Source organism: Notolepis coatsorum (assembly GCF_963971535.1).
Source record: "Notolepis coatsorum genome assembly, chromosome: 3".
Classification (NCBI taxonomy): Eukaryota; Metazoa; Chordata; class Actinopteri; order Aulopiformes; family Paralepididae; genus Notolepis; species Notolepis coatsorum.
Window position 1 is genome coordinate 179,433,778 of NC_140167.1, and position 22,027 is coordinate 179,455,804.

A 22,027-nucleotide genomic window follows, 5' to 3' on the forward strand; every position below is an offset into this window, starting at 1 on the left:
TGTGGGAAGAAAACCACGGGCATAACATAACATGGCTTGTTATAGTCCAAATATATCCTTGCCCGATGGGTTTATGGGGGCTAATCCGTGATAATTTAGCAAGACACTGTTGTGGTTTGTTGTGGTAATCATCACAGGCTTGCACACTGCCATAATATACAGACACAATACCTCATCGATAACGACAGGCTCAGGCTCCTCTTTGGTTTCGAGGCTGGTCTCTTCAGGAGTGGACGGCTTGTCAACGTGCGTCGCTGTGGGAGGAAAGCAACATTAATCTTAATCTCCAGACCTGGAATTAAATTGCCCCGGTTTAAGTCCATGGACATAAAGATGGAACACAGGCCTTCTACTTCTTCCTGAAACTACCTCATGAAGTGATATTGACCGAGTCCGCCTGACCCGGCCGGAAGTACTTCTGAAGCAATTTAACTACTTCATAAAATAGTTCCAGGAAAAAGTACAATGCCTGTGTTCATGACAATCAATGAAACTGACCAAAGCAAACCGTACGACTCTGTGACTTGTTTTAACGATAATTAATTATACTGACCAAAGCAAACCGTACAGCTCTGAAACTTGGTTTAACAATATTTGGACAACAATGGAGTTCTATGACATCTGTATATTAGCTATAAGCTGGTGTTGGTTGGAAGGAGCCTAATTGTAAGTAGAAGAAATGCATTGTAGGTTTTGTGTAGGCTATGTTGACAATAGGAAAAAGAATTAAATGACACCAGCCTTATCCTTTAACCCTTTCACTACCACACTACCAAAGGGTTAACCTTCTGTCTGTAGTGTGGTAGTGAAAGGGTAACCTTCGGTAGTGTGGTAGTGAAAGGGTTAAGGCACTGGGGACCAGATCCCACTGCATCTACAGGGACTAAGGCTGACCTGGGAATCCAGACAAAACCTACCGGTCTCTGGCTCAGCTATCAGGTTGGTGGTAACAAAGTTGGACGGGAAGAGTCCCACTCCTCTGTGGTTCTCTCCTTTCCACCAGTTTGGGTCACTGCACACAAGACACACTGCTGTCAGCACACTCATCACGATCATGTCCTTCATTTTAAGCCCTGGTTCTGATTGGCAACTGGCAAGGTTCCAGTGTTTCATACGTGAAAGTTCATCTGAACCAAGGAAACTATAAAATAAGGAAGGGTCGTCACGTCAGAATACCAGTGTTCTATGCTCTGCTTGGTGCCAGATGGGTCATGAACGAGGAGACGGTTGATCCCGTTCAACTCAATATCGGCCGCGCCGAAGGTTTCCAAACTTGGCACCAATGTGCGTTCACGCACTACACGGATGACCCTTCCTTCTCTTATAGTTCCCTGGCCCGCTGAGGACGTATCGGCACTAATCCCACAGCAAGAGCTCTGTGTCTCCCAGAGCGGCACCTGTCGTCCAGCACCACGATGAGCTCCCCGGCTTTGAAGGTCAGCTCGTTATCCTCGGCCGCCTCAAAGTCGTACAGCGCCCGCACCTTCCTGGCGTCCCGCCCCGCGCCGCCGTTCGTGTTGAAGGGGGGGTCGGAAGTGACGGCGGGGGGCCGGGTCTCCCCCTGCTGCTTCTGCTCCTGTAGCGAGAGTTGAATGGCTGGGGAGGGGAGGAGTAGGAAGGGGGGTGGCGGGTGAAGGTTAGAGGAGACGGGAGGTGGAGGAAAAGAAGGGGGTCGATAGCAGAAGGAAGGTAGAGGAGAGAGAGAGTTGGAAAGTGAGGATGAGAGATTAGATTAGATTCAAATGTATCGTCATTATACAGCACAAGTACAGTACAACAAAAAGAAGTTTGGCATCCAACCAGAGTGCAAATGTAACAGCAAAGTGCAATAGTAATATACTATGTACAGGTGATTAATTGGGTTTATACAACGGCATGCAAATTTCTCGATTCTGATTGGCTGAAACAGTCCATTTACACGTCTTTATTGGCAACAATCCACGGTCCTGGGCTCAGGACCCGCCCATAACCGAATCACATATCACTCCGCCGGCTCACTCCGGGAGAAAACAAGATCGCGGACAACAAATGGATATGTTGATAGCGCCATAACGACTAAATATGAAGCGATTCTGTCACTGCGAATGTGTTAGTCCTTTAAACAATGTTGGATGATGTAATTGATGGGTCTTGAGTCATTCTAGAACAAAAGAAAAATCCCCCCCCCCCCCCCCCCCACACACACACACACACACACTCCTGTCTGCAACGCGGGTCAGACTGAGAGAGAGCTGGGTGCTGCGCTGTTCTAAGTGAGCATGGCCTATTGAGTTGATTGATTGATTGATTGATTGCTAATTTTATTACTGTACGCTTGGTTTCCAACTGGTTAAGTTTAGGCCCTCTACAGTAGGTTTAAAAAAAAAAATAGGGCGAAGAAAACGTTTTTTTCCTATAGGGCAAAGAAAACTTTTTAATTTGTTTTACCTACTTTCTATAGAAGCATCTAAGAATGAAGTTCTATGGAAAGTAGGTCTGCATTCCCTTAACAATTGTGTGTATTGAGCCGTACTGTATTGTACCCATTCTGCATCTGGTAATAAAATTTTCAATCAATCATTCCAATAATACACAGTTGGATGTGTTAGTTGGTTGGATGCACTTCCGATCTGCTTCCACATGGAGGCAAATTGTCTTTTTTGTAGTTGTGGGAACTACTTTTTCTGGCGGATGGTTTTTTCAATAAATCTTCGATTAATGTGTGTTTATTGTATAGAAATAAGGTTGGATGAATGTGGCAGTTGTATAAAAGCTTTACACCACTTGCAGTCGTGATTTGTGAACAATAAACCATGCCTAGGGGGGTCTAACGACCACCCCTAGGCATGGTTTATTGTTCACAAACCACTCCTGCGCGTGATGTAATGCTTAAATAAAATATAAATATTAGTGCTACTGAGTGAGTATAGTGCTAATCAGATGTAGGTACAGAGTTGTACCATTAATATGTACAGTGATACAGGTATAAAGACACTATGGTAGTAAGTTATACTGGCCAGCAGCGTAAGTAGTAAGAGTAGGTACTGTAAGAGATATGTACAGATATAGATATAGTATCTACCGATATGTAAAAAGGGTTATATGCAGGTATGTACAGACAAGATGTGGAGTGATATATGTGATATATATATATATATATATATATATATATATATATATGGTAGGAATAAGTATATATACATATGGTATATACAGCATTATTGTACATGCTATCATAGGAATATGGGCTATATGCAGGTGTATAGGTAGGTATAAAGAAGATATAGATATGTATATGTGGTAAATATAAATATATAAAGCAGGGTGAAGTAAAGGAAGAGGAGGTTCATTGTAGCTGTCGAACAGGATGTAGACATAGTAGAGACAGAGACTGTGCATTTGATATCGTTTACTACATGATGTGTCGCCTACCTTTAGCCAGGTCATCATCGTCGGAGGGTTTGCTCACAGCAGGAGTGCTGACCTTTGAGCTGGAGGCCTGCTGTCAACACAGAAAGAGGAAGTTATTACTCTGTGTGTATGTTTATGTGTGTCTGTGTTTTTGGGTGTGTGTGTGTGCGCAGGAGCAAGTGAGAGAACAGGAAGTAGCAGGAAAGAGCTGTGGTGCCGCCTGTAGGTGGTATCTGGTACTGCATCTTTAATGGTAATAAATGATATGAATAGGTTTGTTGTTTCCCAGCATCCCAGTTGTGTGCATAGACCAGGAAGTCACAGCTAATGCAAGACTGTGATCAGTAAGTATTAGTTTGTAGATCTTGGTAACACGTGAATAATGCTGGAAAATCAGGTGCATTACTTGAAAGTAGAAGTTTTCTCCATTTTAGCCCATTTGTCTGCACTATTTATGACTATTAGGTGCCAAAAAAACGCACACAAATTATTTCCTTTTCATCTTAACACTTTGATTGCCTAAGGTTAAATTCATCATATACCATCCGTTGCCAGCTCTATTTAACATGGAGAAGTTCCCCTTCTTTGCAGGGCTATAACTTTTTAAATTCTATTGCTAGATTGCCATTATTAGGGCCCATTCAAGGTCCTATATGTATTGTTCATGGTGTAGCAACGTTAAACTTTTTCATTCACATATTCATACTAAAATATGATCTAAAGTATAAGTATGTTTTCATCTCTTTCTGCAGCTTTCTCCAGAACGTGATTTATAGCCCCAAATACATTATATTGATGATGAAATACAGTTTGGTAGGAATCTGTGCGAGATAAAAAATTTCAATTGGACGTACTTCTAGAAGTTTCTACGTGTCATCTGATATTGACCGGATGGGCGGGGGATCGTTTATAATTCCGTGGGCAACGTTTTACCATTCATCTAATGTGGGTCAAATGTTCATCATAGCAGTTAGTGTCGAACACGGTAATATTACACACTAAAACTCACCCCAGTCTCCGCGGGCCGTTGAGCGATCAGCGTGGGGTACTGGGGTAGACAGTTTTCCATTATGGGATGTTGAAATACCCAGTCCATTTCCAGGTTGTATAATAATATATACGTCCAAATCATGTTGTTTTTTCGAGTTATTTGCAGCGATCGATGTTCACTGTGTGAGGACTGAGTCTCTCTAACATTAGCGAGTGCCCGGACCACATATGGAGTGAGTCCTGCCGGGTTAAAGGTAACATCCGTTTTTTCGATCTGCCGATCGGCCACCAGATGGCGGTCTTGAACCGCTAGAGGATTGAGAGGAGATCACACTTGTGTCTCAGGGCCCCGGAAAGGAAATATGATTCCGATCACAGATTTTTGAAATATTGATATCAAAGACGAGTTAAGGCGTCTTCGGCAACTTGAGCATGGCGGGGAAGGACGCCTAAACTCGTCCTTTGGCAACTAAAGTGTTAATAAATCCATTGTTTTCTCTTTCTGGAAAAAGTTGCTAAACCATGAGTTGCTTCATGCTGAACTCGAGGGTGAACACAAAAAAGTTAAATACAATTCGATTTTTTCAAATCGACCTCCGGCCCCACCCCAAAGACCTTCGGGAATAGGTCAGATTGCGGAATCTTGTGACGCCATAAACTCAGTTTCCATCGATCTTCAAGAGGAACACATTGTGGAAGTCTTACACACTTCTTTTTCACTTAGTTAATGAATAGTTCTCAGCAATAATGAATCACCAGACCTCCTTTATTCCAGACCACGGACAGATGTGTGATTTACTGGACGTATAAATCTTTTCACCAGTTTCTCTACGGTCTTAGTTTTCTGACCCCTGGTTGAGCACACGTCTCTGTGATGATGATGCAGAGGGACTTGGATAGTGGCCAACAGGACTATGAGTCATTATCAGGAGACTGGAAGGTGTGTGAGCAGCACTCACTATGTATCAGAACTCATCAGATCACTCCTGTCTATGAAACGTCATCAGTTACTGATTAGGCTACAGCATTTTTTTTGGCCTCATGTTTTCCTATATGCATGCAGCTGAATATATAATAATTTAGAAATCTAGTCTACCAGTCCATCTAAAACTACAAACCTTTGTAGTTTGTACTGTCTTTTACTATTATGTACCAAGTAATCTACCTAGTCTATATTACTACCTACTATGCTAATATGTCTATATTACTATGCATTCAAGACTGTAGCGCTCAGGGTGGCTGATTGGCGCAGTGGGCAAGGCGCTCGCCTCTAACACAGGAGACGCTGGGTTCGAGCCCAGCTCTCGGCGTTGCTACCGGCTGGCCGGTCGTTCATACTAACACAATTGGCAAGTGTTAGATTGTGGAAAAGCCGGTGGGTGGGGATTTGACGTTGTGGACAGCGACTCCTACAGGTCGGTTTGGTGACGCCGGTGCGGCGGAAGCAGGAAGTAGCGGAGGCAGCGTGAGCCTCCCACACGTTACTCCTCGCCACTGAGAGTTCGAGCTGCTGCGACAGGCTGCCTCTGATAGATTAGTTCATTGATATCTGGTAATATCTTATATCTGCCTGTGCAGGCTGCACCCTGCTCTCTGTGTCTCCCTCCCTGCATGTGCGTGACCTGATGACCTCTGGCTGGAGGCTCCTTCTACACAGGGCCCCCTGTACATCTCACGCACACGCACGCACTCACATCTCCCCATCGGGGCCCCTTTGACTTATGGAGATGTTGTTTCGAGAATAGGGGTCTTCTACATCTGGAACCAATTAGCCCCCCTTCTTCTGACCAAGCACACACACACACAGCCTAGCACAAGCACACACCACACACACACCCATGTTGCACACACAAACATATACACACATACACCCCTCCCTTTCTCCTCTCTGTTTAAAATGACATGTAATATGGATATTCTGGCTTCTTTCTTCCTCTACTGGTGCTGTGAGATGATGTGCCCGCGCGGGCTAACTGTTCTTCTTCTCTGTGAATAAAAGCTCCGTTTGAGAAATACTCCGTCTCCGCCCGTCTTTCGGCCGACTGGTCCACAACTATATCAATTAAGAATTCACGAGGGATAGGAAATCCCTAACAAATGGAGGTTCCAAAGTGAAAATTGATGTGTTCCAGCCGCAACCAACGACGGAACGGGGAATGGAGACGTGGAGGAGGAGAAGACGATGCAGAAGATCCAGACATTCACTACCAGCTGTCTGCAGCGCGTCTGAACCAGGGGTGAGATACCAGCAGCCCCTCAGACGTCTGTGACCAGACCACCAGACGACCGGATGACAGGCAGGAGGAGACGAAGGACAGACGGGCCAGGATGAGAGGCAGACCGGAGGAGATGGCAGCTGTGCGAGAGGCCGGAGAGGAACACCGCAGCCAGGCACCGGAGACCGCAGATCATAGGCACCGCCGCAAGTCGTCTACGACACGCAGTTCATCCACGACGAGAACGGGGGAAGCGGCCGCAGGAGAGACACTGAGCTGAGTTGGAGTGACGGGGGGGCCGGCCGGCGAGAGGTGGAGGGGACAGTCCAGAGACACTGGGAGGCAGCGGACCGGAGGAGGCACGTTTGTCTAGGGGACCGCACCCTGGAACGGGAACCAGCTCAGGAGGAGACCCACGCCCTAGAAGACAGGACCAGGGGTGCACTGTAATAGAGGGGGGGTTCCTCTGGGTTAGGTGAATGAGTAAGGGGGGTCCGACGGGGTTACGTGTGTCTTCTGTTAAGTTGCCAGAATCTGTGTTTCTCTCTTTCTCTCTCTCTCTCTCTCTCTCCCACTCCCCCCCCCCCCTCCCTCTAAATCTCTCTCTCCTCTCTTGATGTTGATTATCCCGTCTGGTATTGGATGTGATGCATGTAATGAGGTGACAATCGACGGATACAGATCCATCAATGAACTATGTGTTGACGTTTTAATTTAACGTCAAAAGGGGGAATTGATAGATTAGTTCATTGATATCTGGTAATATCTTATATCTGCCTGTGCAGGCTGCACCCTGCTCTCTGTGTCTCCCTCCCTGCATGTGCGTGACCTGATGACCTCTGGCTGGAGGCTCCTTCTACACAGGGCCCCCTGTACATCTCACGCACACGCACGCACTCACATCTCCCCATCGGGGCCCCTTTGACTTATGGAGATGTTGTTTCGAGAATAGGGGTCTTCTACATCTGGAACCAATTAGCCCCCCTTCTTCTGACCAAGCACACACACACACACACACAGCCTAGCACAAGCACACACCACACACACACCCATGTTGCACACACAAACATATACACACATACACCCCTCCCTTTCTCCTCTCTGTATAAAATGACATGTAATATGGATATTCTGGCTTCTTTCTTCCTCTACTGGTGCTGTGAGATGATGTGCCCGCGCGGGGTAACTGTTCTTCTTCTCTGAGGAATAAAAGCTCAGTTTGAAATACTCAGTGTTCCGCTTTCGTCTTTCGGCCGACTGGTCCACAACTATATCAATTAAGAATTCACGAGGGATAGGAAATCCCTAACACCTCCTCGTGTACAGCCGACCTGTGGGAGGCATAGTCTAGCAACGTTCAAGACAGGGGAGGGAAGAATTGGACAATACGAAATTGGGATGGGAGAAAAATAGAAAATGGGGAAAAAAAGTGGATAAAAAAAAGACTGTAGTGCTCAAGTTCGACACTGTTTGACGAACAATCTTACTTACCCTTAGCTGCCAGAGTTGTACAGACTTGTAAGTCGCTTTGGATAAAAGCATCAGCTAAATGACTAAATGTAAATGTAGTCTAGTACTGCACATTTAATATGCACTTTTAAGTAGGGATGCTCGATATTGGCTTTTTTACCGATACCAATATTGTCCAATTCTTAATTTCCGATACTGATATCAACCGATATCAACAGATACCTGCAGGGTTCCCCCCCCCCCAAAAAACTGAATAATTTCAGGTAATTAACATTACATATATCTTGTCATGGAATTAACACAACATTATGCATACTTTTGACAATAAATAAAATCAGAATTTGTTCTTACTTGCCTGGGTAAATAAAGGTGAAATAAAAAAAATCTATATTTTTTTGAAAACCGATAATTTTCGATATCACATTTTAATGCCAATATGATATCGGCCGATAATATCGGTAGCAACGCTGGGAAGGAAACCATCAACTGACAGTAAACAGCACAATCACAAGTGCATCACCCTCTCTTGCGTGAGGTGACTTTAGGTAACCGAGTTATGAGGCCAGAGGGGCCGACAGAGGTCATCTGGCCACTTTTTCAAAGCTTACAGCTACTCAACACCTACTCAAACTCCCACAAGGCGCTCCACTGTTGCACAACAGGCCTTCTGGTGCCGTAGAGAAGGGACTGCAGTGGGCAGGCAGTGGCATGTGGCTTTCTACTATACTGCTCTGCTAGACGTTAGGGCGGCTGAACCAACTAACACATAAATAAAACGTAACTTTAAGAAATGGTAGTCGGGGGCGCCCCAGTGGCGAACCACATAGTGCGCTCAGCCGCGACACGGCCGACCCGGGTTCGACTCCCGAACCCGTCGTTATTTGCCGAATGTCTTCCCCCCACTCTGTCTCCCATTCCTCATCTGTCTCTCCCTACTGGACTGCCCAGTAGAAATAAAGCGATAAAACGCCAAAAAATTTATCTTTAAAATAAATGGTAGTCAAGATTGGCTTAGACACAGGCACCTATTACAAAAACTGGGATAACTTGGTATTATGAAATATAGTTTAATTTCTTTCACCAGATATTTGCCAGATTATGGGACTTATTTCTTTATAATATATATTGTGGAAGAAATAACCTCGCTTGGACCATAGTTGTTGTCATAAGTTTATTAGCTTACACAACCCAGGAGAATTGGCTTGAGAGACCCGGCAAACCCCTGGCCGAGGGGTGTCTCGTCACGAGCTCCCAGAGACATGGGATACCTAGACCTTAACACTTTGAGTGCCAACGATGAGAAATCTCGTTAGTTCATGCCATGCGTTGAGTGCCAACGACGAGAAATCATCAATCTAGCCTCACGTTACCACTGGGACTCTGTCTGAGTTTGAACAGGGAAAACACCGCCCCTATCGTCTCCCGGATGGTAATGCACCCTTTGGATTGGATTGAATGAAAACACATGGGGAAAAGAAAGTCCGGAATCCACATTTTACTTGTCAGGCATGTAATCCGAGCCTACTGCAGTCATCGCCGACCCTCAGAACAGCGTGGAATAGGTGGAATTCCAGTACCCAGCGTTGGATCAATAAACGAGATCGATATTTGGAATGGCGATCAGGAATTGGAATAATCTTTTTGGATAACATCTGATCTGAGGTAAGGAATTTATTTGACCAGTCTTGGGATAATCAGAGCTTTTTTCACAGATATATCAACGTGTCCCATATGTGTGTGTGGCTGTGATCGCTGATCAGGAAATGAGAGAATAGATATTTCAGCCCGCTTCTATAGCGTGCATAAGTACACATATACTATCGATAATCTAGCGTTTATTTGAAAACTATTCATAAATAGGCCGAAAAATTTCACAGTTTTTGTGTATGCCAGAATATTCCAGTAAATGCCGTTTATCACGGAATCTTTATATTTTCCTTGAAAACGAGGGCTTTTCAAAATGCTATAAAACGGAAATGAACCGATTAAAAAACTATCCGTTTTGACAATGTTGACTGCAAACAAGTCATTGATAAACGACGGGCAGATTAGACACATAGCCATAATTTAAGACAGAGATTATGTGTTCACATCGCTATCATAGAAGTGGGTGGTGGCATTCAACCATGCTTTACCATGTTAACAAGTGGCACTGATAGTGTTAAGGTACCATACAAATACCTTGTTAGCACTCCTCGTTGAAATACATGGGTACTTCTAGACACAAGCTAGCCCACTGGTTTCAGTGAGGAATGCTAACAGCATGTTCCAATGCAGAATTAGTATGTTATAGATGGGCAGGTAGACCTTTAGAAAGGAGTGCAGAGGCTGAATGCTAGTTGTCCATGACTGACTAAAACAATCATCTCTTACCTAAAATTACAACTTTGTCCGACAGAACAACAGCCAAATCAAACCCCTGGAGAAAACACAACCAGAGACAAACTGTGACAGCAGATGTAGGTCAACTGCTGCATATGAGTCAAAGTCCACAAATGACATCATTACATAACGTAGCGCATTGTAAACAAAAAAAACACTCAAGAGACAGAGCAGCGATCACAAAAAAACGGCTCCATTCTGTAAATCCCGATTCGGAATTCTGCCCCAGACGGCCAGAGAATGACATTAAATATGTTGGGAGGAAATTCCACTCTAAGCTCACGCCTTACAAACACAGACTTGGGGGAGCTCCGTCCTGCCTGGACCTCTATATTGACAACACATGGGTGTTGCAGTGAAGATGCAGGCGTAGCGCCGGGCTCGGGCCAGAGTACACACACGTGATTATTTGGTTACCGTGGCCTGAGCAGGGTTCACCGAGCAAAGCAAACATGGTGGAAAAACGAGTAGAGAGGTAGGTTGCAGAGAGCCTGATCACAGATAATGGGGCCTTTACATGGCAGCGTTTCGGCGGGTTCACTTTGCATGTTCTAATAAAAGAAAATAGAGCATTTGCAATTGTCACAAGGCAGTGGTGCCAAAGATATCCCTACAAACTGCATGTCATAACAGTGTGTGTGTTCAGATTGCAAGTGACAAAGCAACAGGAGGCAAGCCGTCTTCGACAGACGTCTGTGACGAGGACACATGGGATGCGTGACACTCGGCGCTGCGTGCAAGGCGACAAACCGCAGCGTGGCGGCCGTGGGAGGCAAATTGAACTTGAGCTGAGCTCGACATTTTCTCATGCCCCAGTGACTGCGTGATGCGCCAACGGATCGCAACAGAGAGGAAGTTGTTGTTTCTACTGTAACTGCTCCATTAAAAATGGAGGATAAACAGACGGCTCCCAGTACAGGGCTGCCAACTCTCACGAGGGGGAGACTCACGCAAATGACACTCTTCACACGCTTGCTCGCTCTCTCTCTCTCTCTCTCTCTCTCTCTCTCTCGCGCGCGCGCGCGCGCGCGCGCGCGCGCGCGCCACACCTCCCGTTTCTCACGCTGTGAAATCCAAAACAAAAAAACAACTATATTTTCTAGGGATTCATGAACAATGTAAGAGAATGGCACAGCCTAAATAAGTAAAATGTTGATAATATTCTGTGCATTTTGCCTGCATTGACCAAAATGAGTTGTGTGTGTGTTGAAGGAAGCTAAGCTGAATCTTTCCATCTGGCTTCCTGACAGTCATAGCTCTCACTGTATACACCATGGCCATGTGCAGATCACTGAAACCATGTCACACATCATAAATGGTTGCCATGCTTACAAAGGGCTTTACATTTGCAGGCACAACAGAATTGTGGACTTGATATCGAAAGATATCGGATCTACCTTTGGGTCCTCTACACATCACAGTACTGTTAAGCCCAGCATGTTTGGCCTGTGTGATAATGATTCAGAGGTGTTCTGTAACATCTCAACCAACACCCCTGACGTTGTGGTGGTTAGTGAGAGTAGTAGAGGGGTGTTTATTCTAGAGGTTGCTGAAATATCAGCAGCTCAAGCTGAATATCTCACAACTAGGCTACAAGTGTCAACTTTTATTTTTCATTTTTGGCAGCCTGGGTCATGTTCACAAGCTGGTGGTTAGGGCCCTTCAGATGGCCCACATGTCCAAGAGAAAGGCTAAACAGTAAGCAAGGTATTGCTCTATATCTGCTATTATTGGTAGCCGCTCTATTTGGAGACGGCGTTGCTCTTTGTACCCATCGAGTAGATAATATAGATTTACGGAAATGCTATTGTATCCGTTAACCCACATTTGAAACATCATCGGTGTCAATATTGTATGTGTATGATGGGTGCTGCACAGTCACAAATGTAATTGAATGACTCCCAATGGGCTAATTGCACTGTTAGTGTTTATGTCCTTAACACATTTGTGGCCAACCACGTATATATACGTGTTTCGGATCCAACGCTTGAGGGCCAACCACGTATATATACGTGGTACGGTTGTTTTGGCTTTTATTCCATTGTAATATCCTACTCAATGTCCCCGAGTGGCACTGCAGATTTACCCTACTCTTGGGATTCGGAAAAGTGCATTACCGGCCAGATCCTCGTAGGGGCGCTGTCTCGATAATGCAGTGTTCCCTGTTACAGACCGGTGTTTTTTATTTTTCATCATGGGTGGACTTTTTTGTTAGCCTGAAGCTATGCCTTTAGCATGTAGCCTGGAATACTTTTTGGGACGCTGAATTCAGTATGGAGTAAAGGAATATAGCAAAAGCCAATGGACATATTGATCTACCAGATGGCGATCGATAACTGGGAAATCCTGTTTGGGATCCAACCGGCCCACGGTAAGAGCTTTTTCACGTAAATTACAGCCCGTAATTTAATAATGCCGTTATTGGTAATCAATAATCAGAAACGACGCCCCCCCCCCCCTTTTCATGCATTAATGGTGGACCATGATACCGATAATATGCATTTTGAGTTTTAGCTCTAGCTTGTGTATAGCCGAAACGCCATTCGATTTAACGTTATTAGCTTAGCGTCCTATATCTCGCCTTCCAGGAAATACCCCAGAACATTGCGGACTAACAGACTGAAGTTTAGTTTTTATCCCAGGGCCATATGTGCACTAAACTCAGCTAAATTTTAAAACAACAGTCTCCCTTGCACCCCCCCCCCCCACACACGCACAACATTAGGGATAGTGCAATTATCTTTTACACCCCCCTGTTTATATTAATGTTATTTATGACCCACCCGTTTTTATATTTAATACTGTGTTTAGGACTGTTTTTATATTTTTACTAGCACCTAGGGTTGCATTTTTTAATTTCGTTGTAACAACTGTAACAATGACAATAAAGATCTATTCTATTCTATATAGTTCATATTCACGACGCTATAAAATGGGAACGTGAATGAATGAATGAAAACTTTATTTAACAGATTGCAGAATGGGTACAATACAGTACGGCTCAATACATACAATTGTTAAGGGGATGCAGACCTGAGAAAGACGTTTGTCTTGTTTCCATCAGGGTCCCCCATTTTCAATTCATATAGACATTTATGACATACACAACATACATGACATTTATGGCATAGGGACATATAGGTATTTAGTACTGATACATTTGTGACATAAACGGTATTCAAATATACAGTACTGTTACCCCTAGATCCTGACAGAGTATATACATATGATGGGGAGGGGACTGTACATTAGGAGGTGGTGGGGGTTTTGGGCATTTACGGTGGCCAGTTTCGAATTGCAGTCTCCCGTAGGTGCTCTTTAAGAGCGGTTTTGAATGTGGGCAGGGATTCACATTCCTTTACAGCTTTGGGTAGGGCGTTCCACATTGTTGTGGCATAATTGCGAAACGTGTTTAGTCCCTTGTTTGAGCCGAATCTGGGTTTAACATGATTTGTTGAGCTTCCTCTGGTGTAGTGGTTGTGGTATTCACTGACCTTTGGGAAGTATTTTGACATGTACATGGGCACCCCGGTCGTATAGTGCATCTTGTAGACCAGGCCCATTGCAAGTTGCTGTACTCTGTCGTCTACTCTAAGCCATCCTAGGTTGTCAAAGTGGGCAGGGGTGAGGTGGGTTTTGGGGTTCAGGTCAAGTAGTAGTCTGACCAGTTTGTTTTGTGATGTTTGTAATTTTGTTTTAAGCGCCTTTGAGGTGCTTTGGTACCATGAGGTGCACGCATAGTCATAGTACCCTTGAATGAGTGCTCCTGCCAGAGTCTTCAGGGTATTCTTGTTTACCAGAGAGGAGATCCGGTACAAGAATCTAGTTCGTTGGTTGACTTTTTTTTATTACATTGGATGCCATTTTGTCACAGGAAAGATTTGCCTCTAGGATGGAACCCAGGTAGGTAATTTCGTCTTTCCTTGTGACAATATTGTCACCCACTGTAACTGAGAAGCCGTCGGTCTTGCTGAGTTTGTTATTTGAACCGAAGAGAATGGACTCTGTTTTTCCCATGTGTAATGATAGTTTGTTATCAGCAAGCCATATGCAGATTTTGCCTAGTTCCGAGCTGAGGGTTTTTTCAACCTGCAACTTGTTTTTGTCAGAGACCAGCAGGGCTGAGTCGTCCGCAAACAGGAACAAGTTGCAGTCACAGGCTGACGACATGTCATTTGCATAAATTAGGAAGAGTAGCGGTCCTAGTATGCTTCCTTGTGGAACACCACAGCTCACTGTGAGGGGGGGGGATAGAGTACCGTTTACCTCTACCATCTGTTCTCTCCCCTCCAGGTAGGATTGCATCCAGCTCACTGATAAGCTATCAAAACCAATTGCTTTTAGCTTGTCCATCAGAATGGAGTGATTGACAGTGTCGAAGGCCTTTTGTAGGTCCAGCATGACCATGCCGCAGTATTTGCCCGCGTCCACCTCTTGTTTGATGTGGTCGTTCAAATAGAGGAGGCATGTGTCAGTGGAGTGGGACGTTCTGAAGCCAGATTGGAATTCGTAGATTAGATTTTTTTCCGCCAGGTACTTTTCGATCTGTTCGTAGACTATTTTCTCCATGACTTTCGAGATGGAGGTAAGAATAGAAACAGGGCGGTAGTTGCCTGGGTCTAATTTGCTGCCCTTTTTGTGCAGAGGGGTCACTCTCGCAATTTTGAAGTCCTTTGGGTATTGATGAAAAAACTATTTATTTAAGGCATATTGAAGGGACGGTTTATAGTGTCAATTGACAATGACAATGGACAGATAGCAATAATATAAAATATAGACTTAGCTCTACAAACAGCCTCACGCACAATGAAAGGTTGTTATGCTAAACTGGCCTTATAGAGTGAGATTAGACGGATCCCAGTGGCCGCGAAAGTGTTAATGTACTTTGTATTTATGTGGACATAAATAAAGCATTTTAAATGTGTGATTACGCAGGACAGGAGAGCCTGTCCCTCACTGTACAAAGACATGCATCTATGACATTAATGAGCCAGGCAAATGTAGAAATTGAGAATTAGGCAAATATCATTTTAATTTAAGGTTTGGTTATGGTATTGGTTTGGTAGGAACTAATCATTTTTGAGAAGCATGAAGGAGAGAGCAAGAAAAACATTTAATTTTTTTTATATTAAAGCAAGTGGTTTAGTAGGTTACATGTCCAGAATCCAGATCAAGGTAACAATAGATAAAGGCAACAATGGTAAGCAGTGACCGATACCTTAATGTAGATAATACACAAATTATAACTGTATTCGACATATTTCTGAAATGGTAATAAATCAATTAGAGATAATCAACATGCAAAACAGTGCATTCCCTAGAAATAACCATGTTGTACAACAGTTATTTCTAACCGGATGCAAGACTTGAGCCTTGACTTGGACTTGTGACCAGAGTAGGGTATCAAACTCTGTACTTTTAAAAGGGAAACGACCGCTCACAAGTACCTAAGTATTCGCGCTCACGAGTACCTATTCACGCTCACAAGTACCTATTCCCGCTCATGACTCACGAGTACCTATTCACGCTCACACGTACCTATTCCCGCTCATGACTCATGAGTACCTATTCCCACTCATGACTCACAACGAGTACCTATTCCCACTCACGAGTACCTATTCCCGCTCACGAGTACCTATTCATGCTCGCGTTAACTATTCCCGCTCACGAGTACCTATTCACACTTACCTATTCCCGCTCACGTTACCTATTCATGCTCACGAGTGCCAAATTTTGGTTCTTTGAGGGAGTTAAAAAAAAATTATTAAACTGAAAAAGGAACCGAAGGTATTATATATGTGACCCCGTACAATGGTAGCATATTAATCACACTGGATACGCTGTTGACAGGGACTACAGACGATGGCTGCAGCTATCTTTATTGCCATAACAACGAACCCGGAAGCGGGCTGAGCTGTCACCTTAAGAAGTGCTCGCCCTCCCCCTAGAGGGCAGGAATAGGAATGGTGAGGTCGTAACACACCAACAGCCACATACATCACACTAGAGCTGCCGCGATTACCGCATTACCGCGGTATCGCTGTTACATCACGGCCACCGCAGAGTAGGCTGAATACCGCGTCACCGCTGTTTTTTATAATAATAATAATAAATTATCCTCCTCTCGTTGGGCTTGCGGCTCTGCAGATATACCCTACTCCTCTCTTGAGGTTCCAAGCGACCCTATTGGGTACCAGAAAAGTCACGTGAAACATTGCAGACCACTGATTGGTCAGAAGAGAGTCGCGTCACACGTTGTAGCGTCATGCAGTGTGTTACCACCAATCGGCAAGCGAGTATTAGGTTTTTACTTCCTGAATGTCAGATCATCACAACACGGCTAATAACGTTAGCTTTAACTCTCCGCCGGAGTGGACTACGATCGCTCCTAAGGAGTACTAAACGAGACATAATGATTTTACTGTCTGCAACGAATGTTATAATAAAAGCCCTTCGTTCTATACACTTGTCTGAGTGAAAACTTTATTAACAGACCGCAGAATGGGACAACTCGGCACGCTCTGAGCAAAGAAAGGAACTGAGATATGAATAGAGTATTGCTTGCCTTGCTATTGTCCGGTAAATACGCTGATGTTATTGAACGTATAACTATATAATGTTAATGCCACAAAACGAATGCCTTTATTATAAAGTAGTAACTTTATAGTAATAATAATAAGAAAGGGTCGGGGGGGTTAGGGGTAACCACCCCTGCCCGCGACACCGAGTGAACGGCGCACGACCAGAGGGTAAACTTCGAATCCGTGTTTCACTTTCAATAACTAATGCGTGCTTGCCGAATCCCAAACAATATTCATGCTGCAAAGTCATCCTCTAAAAATAGACATTTAGACTAGAGGCAGGCTATATGCTATAAAGAGTAGACTACTACTACTAAAAAAAAAATGCATTCAAACTTTTTTTTTTTATTTTTTGTGCGCATGCGGTAATAACCGCGGCGGTAGGAAATATTTTGCAAATTTGTGCGGTAAGGAAATAATCAATACCGCGGCAGCTCTACATCACACTCCTCCCCACTTAATCGTATCGCTGTCCCCACTTCCAAACCCAGTACCTAATATAGTGATAAAGTGCCCCTGAATGACCCCTTCTAATATAACACCACAAAACAATAGTGCAATAACCCCCATAGTCCAACTGAGACTGTCAGAACGTCCCGCTCAATATGTGAGACGATCAGGAGGCTTAGTTACCCTCACCGGGTACCTCCTACTAGTCTCTGTAGATGTTCTGGTTGGCTCTAAGTCAGCTGCCTCAGTGTGCGTGACTGAGGGACCGGTTAGGGAGGACTCCTGTCCGCCCGCTGGGGAACCGGTCACTGGATCTGGCATAATGGCTGTCGTAGTTTGTGCCAATGGGGCTGGTGGTATAGGCTCCCCTGAAGTGAGTAGCATCGGGTCACAGGCCCGCATCTGTTCTGTGTGGCGTTTCCAATGCCCCGAGCCTACCCCGACTGTGTAGGACACTGGCCCCTCCTGGGAGACCACCACCCCTGGCATCCACTTATCCTCCCCCCGTCTATAATCACGGACCAGCACCGGGTCTCCCGATGCAAAGTCCTTGTCTCTGGCGAACTGGGCTCTGCGATCCTGCTGGACTGTCTGAGCTTGATCCACCACCGCTACCACACTGGGTTTGAGAAGGTCAAGGCGGGAGCGGAGTCGGCGGCGAAGGAAAAGCACCGCCGGAGACTCATTAGTCGTGGCGTGGGGAGCATTTCTGTAGCTGAGCAGAAACGAATCCAGTCTGTGCTGCACTGTCGTCGCTCCTCGAGACGCTTTCAATGAGCGTTTTAGTGTCTGTACAAAGCGCTCCGCTTGACCGTTCGTGGCCGGGTGAAAAGGAGCAGAGCGCATGTGCTTCACTCCATTTCCCTTGAGGAAAGACGCAAACTCATATGAAGTAAACTGCGGCCCATTGTCGCTCACCAGAACTTCTGGCAATCCATGGCGACTAAACAACCCCCGCAGTACTTGAATAGTCTTAGCGGTTGTGGTGGAGCCCATCAGCTTCACTTCTGGCCACTTGGAGTGAGCATCCACCACCACCATAAACATATGACCCTCGAAGGGCCCTGCAAAGTCCACATGTATCCTCTGCCACGGAGTGCCTGGCCACGGCCAGGAGTGAAGTGGGGAGAGACCGGGAGATTTCTGGTTGCGCTGACACGACTGACACACTCTGGCCTGTTGTTCTATTTGAGCGTCAATCCCCGGCCACCAGATGTAACTACGAGCCACACCTTTCATTTTAACTACTCCCGGGTGGCCTGCATGCAGCTCCTGTAGTAATTAGGGTCTCAATTTTGGAGGCACAATCACCCGATTTCCCCACAACAAACACCCCTGTACCACTGAGAGTTCATCTTTTCTTGTGTAATAGGGAGTCAGTGCACTGTCCTGCCCTTGCGCCACCGGGAAGTGTCCTGACAAACACATGTCCATCACCTGAGCGAGTACTGGATCATACCTCGTTTCCTTACGAATGTCAGTGCTGCATACTGGCAGCGATTCAAGGTGATGTATCAGTACCGTATCCACTGAACCTGGTTTGTCCTTATGCTCAACCGGCAGTGGCAGGCGTGAGAGGCCGTCCGCATTGCCATGGTCCGCCGCCCCCCTGTATTGAATCGTGTAGTTGTGAGCAGCTAATATTAGGGCCCATCGCTGCAGTCTAGCAGCCGCCATCGATGGGATAGCTTTACTGGGGCTCAATATTGTAGTCAGGGGCCTGTGGTCTGTGAGTAGGGTAAAATGGCGCCCGTACAGATAGGCGTGGAACTTGCGCACGCCAAATATGATCCCCAGGGCCTCCCTCTCAATCTGAGCATAATTTTGCTCCGCTTTATTCAATGTCCTGGAGGCAAACGCTATGGGCCTCTCTTGACCTCCCGGCATCACATGCGAAATCACCGCGCCCACGCCATAGGGCGAGGCGTCACACGCCAGTATGATTGGCAGTTGGGGATTGTAATGTGTCAACACCCTCTCCGAGAGCAGTTGATCCTTAGCTGAGCAGAAAGCCTTCCCACACTCCTGTGACCATTTCCATGGTGTCCCCTTATGTAGTAACGCGTGAAGGGGGCTGAGTGTCGTTGCCATGTCCTGAACAAACCGACCACAATAATTAATTAATCCCAGGAAGGAGCGCAGCTGGCCCACATTTGTCGGGGCTGGGGCCTCAGCAATCGCCCTGAGCTTTTCTGGGGATTTATGAAGGCCCGTGGCGTCAATATAATGTCCCAGGTATTCCAGTGAGTCCTTGAAAAACTCACATTTCCCTCGCTGCGCCCTGAGACCAAACTTCTCCAATCGACCCAGCACCCCCTCCAGATTCTTCAGGTGCTCTGCATCATTACACCCAGTTACCAATACAGATACAGCACTCAAAACTCAAACCTCTCATGCCTCTCTACCACTCTCTACCACTCCTCTATTGTTCTTGACCGGGCCAGATTTCACACCTCCACTTCCTCCCACAGGCTGGGCAGATTTTCATCTTACATTTTTATTCGTCCCAAATGTCCCAGCCCCATCAGATTTCTTAGCTTTTTTCACTGTTTACTTATCATGCATTGCAACACTAATATATGGTCAGTACCCCAAGTCAGACTGCCCATATAAAAATTATTTTGGGGGTCTGAGGGCAGTAGCCCTTGACCCCCTCCCTGGGGAAGCACTTAAGTTAACTATCCTCCCTTTGTTCCCCCAGCCAACACCCCCGGAAAATTAACACCTGAGTAGACTTAAGTGGCACACTAGCAGCAACAAGCAGCAGACAAGCAGCAGAATTGGTTTGATTTTTGAGCGCTGCGTCTGTATGTCATCCAAAAAGCAGTGCACATTGGGAAGCCCCTGGAGGACTTGATCCATAATACGCTGAAAGATAGAGGGCGCTGACGTTATGCCGAAAGGCAGTCGGTTATAGCAGAACATCCCCTTGTGCGTTGTGATGGTGAGATATTTGCGTGAACTCTCCTGCACCAGAACCTGCAAGTATGCGTGAGCCAGATCCAGCTTGCTGAACCGCTGCCCCCCCGCTAGCGAAGCAAACATATCCTCTATCCGGGGTATTGGATAATGTTCAGCACAGAGGGCCGGGTTCACCGTCACTTTAAAATCCCCGCAGATGCGCACACTGTCATTCTTCTTAATGATAGGCACAATGGGGGTCGCCCATTCACTGAACTGCACAGGCGAAATTACATTTAGCCGTTGCAGGCGCTCTAGCTCAGCGTCCACCTTTGGCCTAAGTGCATAGGGAACCACCCGGGCCTGACAGAACTTCGGCTGATGTTCGGGCTTGAGTGCCTCCCTCGCCACCGTTTCCATAGCAACGGCTATTTCCACCGCTCTGTGATAGGTGAGAGCATTCTCGGTCAATAGTCTCTTCTGTATGGACTCGCTGAGAAGACCACACACGAACCGGTCCCGTAACGCGTCTGACAGGTACGTGCCAAACTCGCAGTGCTCCGACAGCTTCTTCAAATCCGCAATATACTGGGCTATTGTCTCCCCCTCCGATTGATGTCGTTTATGGAAACGGAATCTTTCCGCAATCACAATGGGCTTGGGAGAAAAATGGCTTTGCAATGCTTGTACAGTCTGAGTATAAGTTATATCCCCCGGTTTATCCGGAGCAATCAAACTGCGCAGTAACCCGTATGTTGTTGCCCCTACTAGACTCAAAAACACCGGAAGCCTCTTCTCATCGGAAATGTCATTTGCAGCCACAAAATGTTCAAACCGTTCCACATAAGTTGGCCACTGCTCCGTCGATTCATCAAAAGCCACGATATGCCCGATGATACCAGCCATCCCTCTGTGTGATTGTCCCGCGGCAGATCCGCCGACGTTAGCCCCTTCGCTAACCGGCGTCAGTGTAGATTCCTCTTCCACTCGTTCCGTCATCAAACAAACGTTAGCGTGGACTCCTTTCAACCAGTGCCGTCACTGGATGAACCGTACTCGTCGCCATTTATTATATATGTGACCCCGTACAATGGTAGCATATTAATCACACTGGATACGCTGTTGACAGGGACTACAGACGATGGCTGCAGCTATCTTTATTGCCATAACAACGAACCCGGAAGCGGGCTGAGCTGTCACCTTAAGAAGTGCTCGCCCTCCCCCTAGAGGGCAGGAATAGGAATGGTGAGGTCGTAACACACCAACAGCCACATACATCACAGAAGGGGCTTAATATTTCCCAACTCAAAGCAATTGACATGTAATGGGTGTAATATTGTGCACTTACAATTAGTACTCCTACAATACAAGACAGCAACAACAACGTCAGCATCTTGGACAACGCCAGTTGATACACACTGCAGACGTGTCTGCTGTTCTGAATGGACAGCTAGCGGTGCTACCTTGATCCCCTTGACGCACTGCTAGCTGTCCATTCAGCACTGACCGCTAGAGCATCCTACTATAAAATGGAGAAAACTCTGTCCCTCCATCCTCCGTCTGTCTGCCTGCATCCATTTTTCGGCTCAATGGCCAATCAATCTGAAATTGCACATGAGCATTGGACACTGGCAGGGACTGACGAAG

General features: G+C 45.8%; 1 protein-coding gene across 2 annotated transcripts in view; it reads right to left on the reverse strand.

Moving 5' to 3' along the window:
- Positions 1–22,027, reverse strand: part of stam2 (signal transducing adaptor molecule (SH3 domain and ITAM motif) 2) — a 58,024-nt gene that overhangs the window by 14,170 nt on the left and 21,827 nt on the right. The window contains exons 6-9 of one of the 2 annotated variants that reach the window (XM_084309512.1): positions 3,412–3,478; positions 1,398–1,596; positions 918–1,012; positions 172–254 (exon numbers count right to left, since the gene is read on the reverse strand). In XM_084309512.1, coding sequence (XP_084165638.1) covers positions 172–254; positions 918–1,012; positions 1,398–1,596; positions 3,412–3,478 — 444 coding nt within the window. Of the gene's footprint in view, positions 1–171; positions 255–917; positions 1,013–1,397; positions 1,597–3,411; positions 3,482–22,027 lie in introns of both variants that reach the window. The other variant, XM_084309511.1, reaches the window with a different exon arrangement.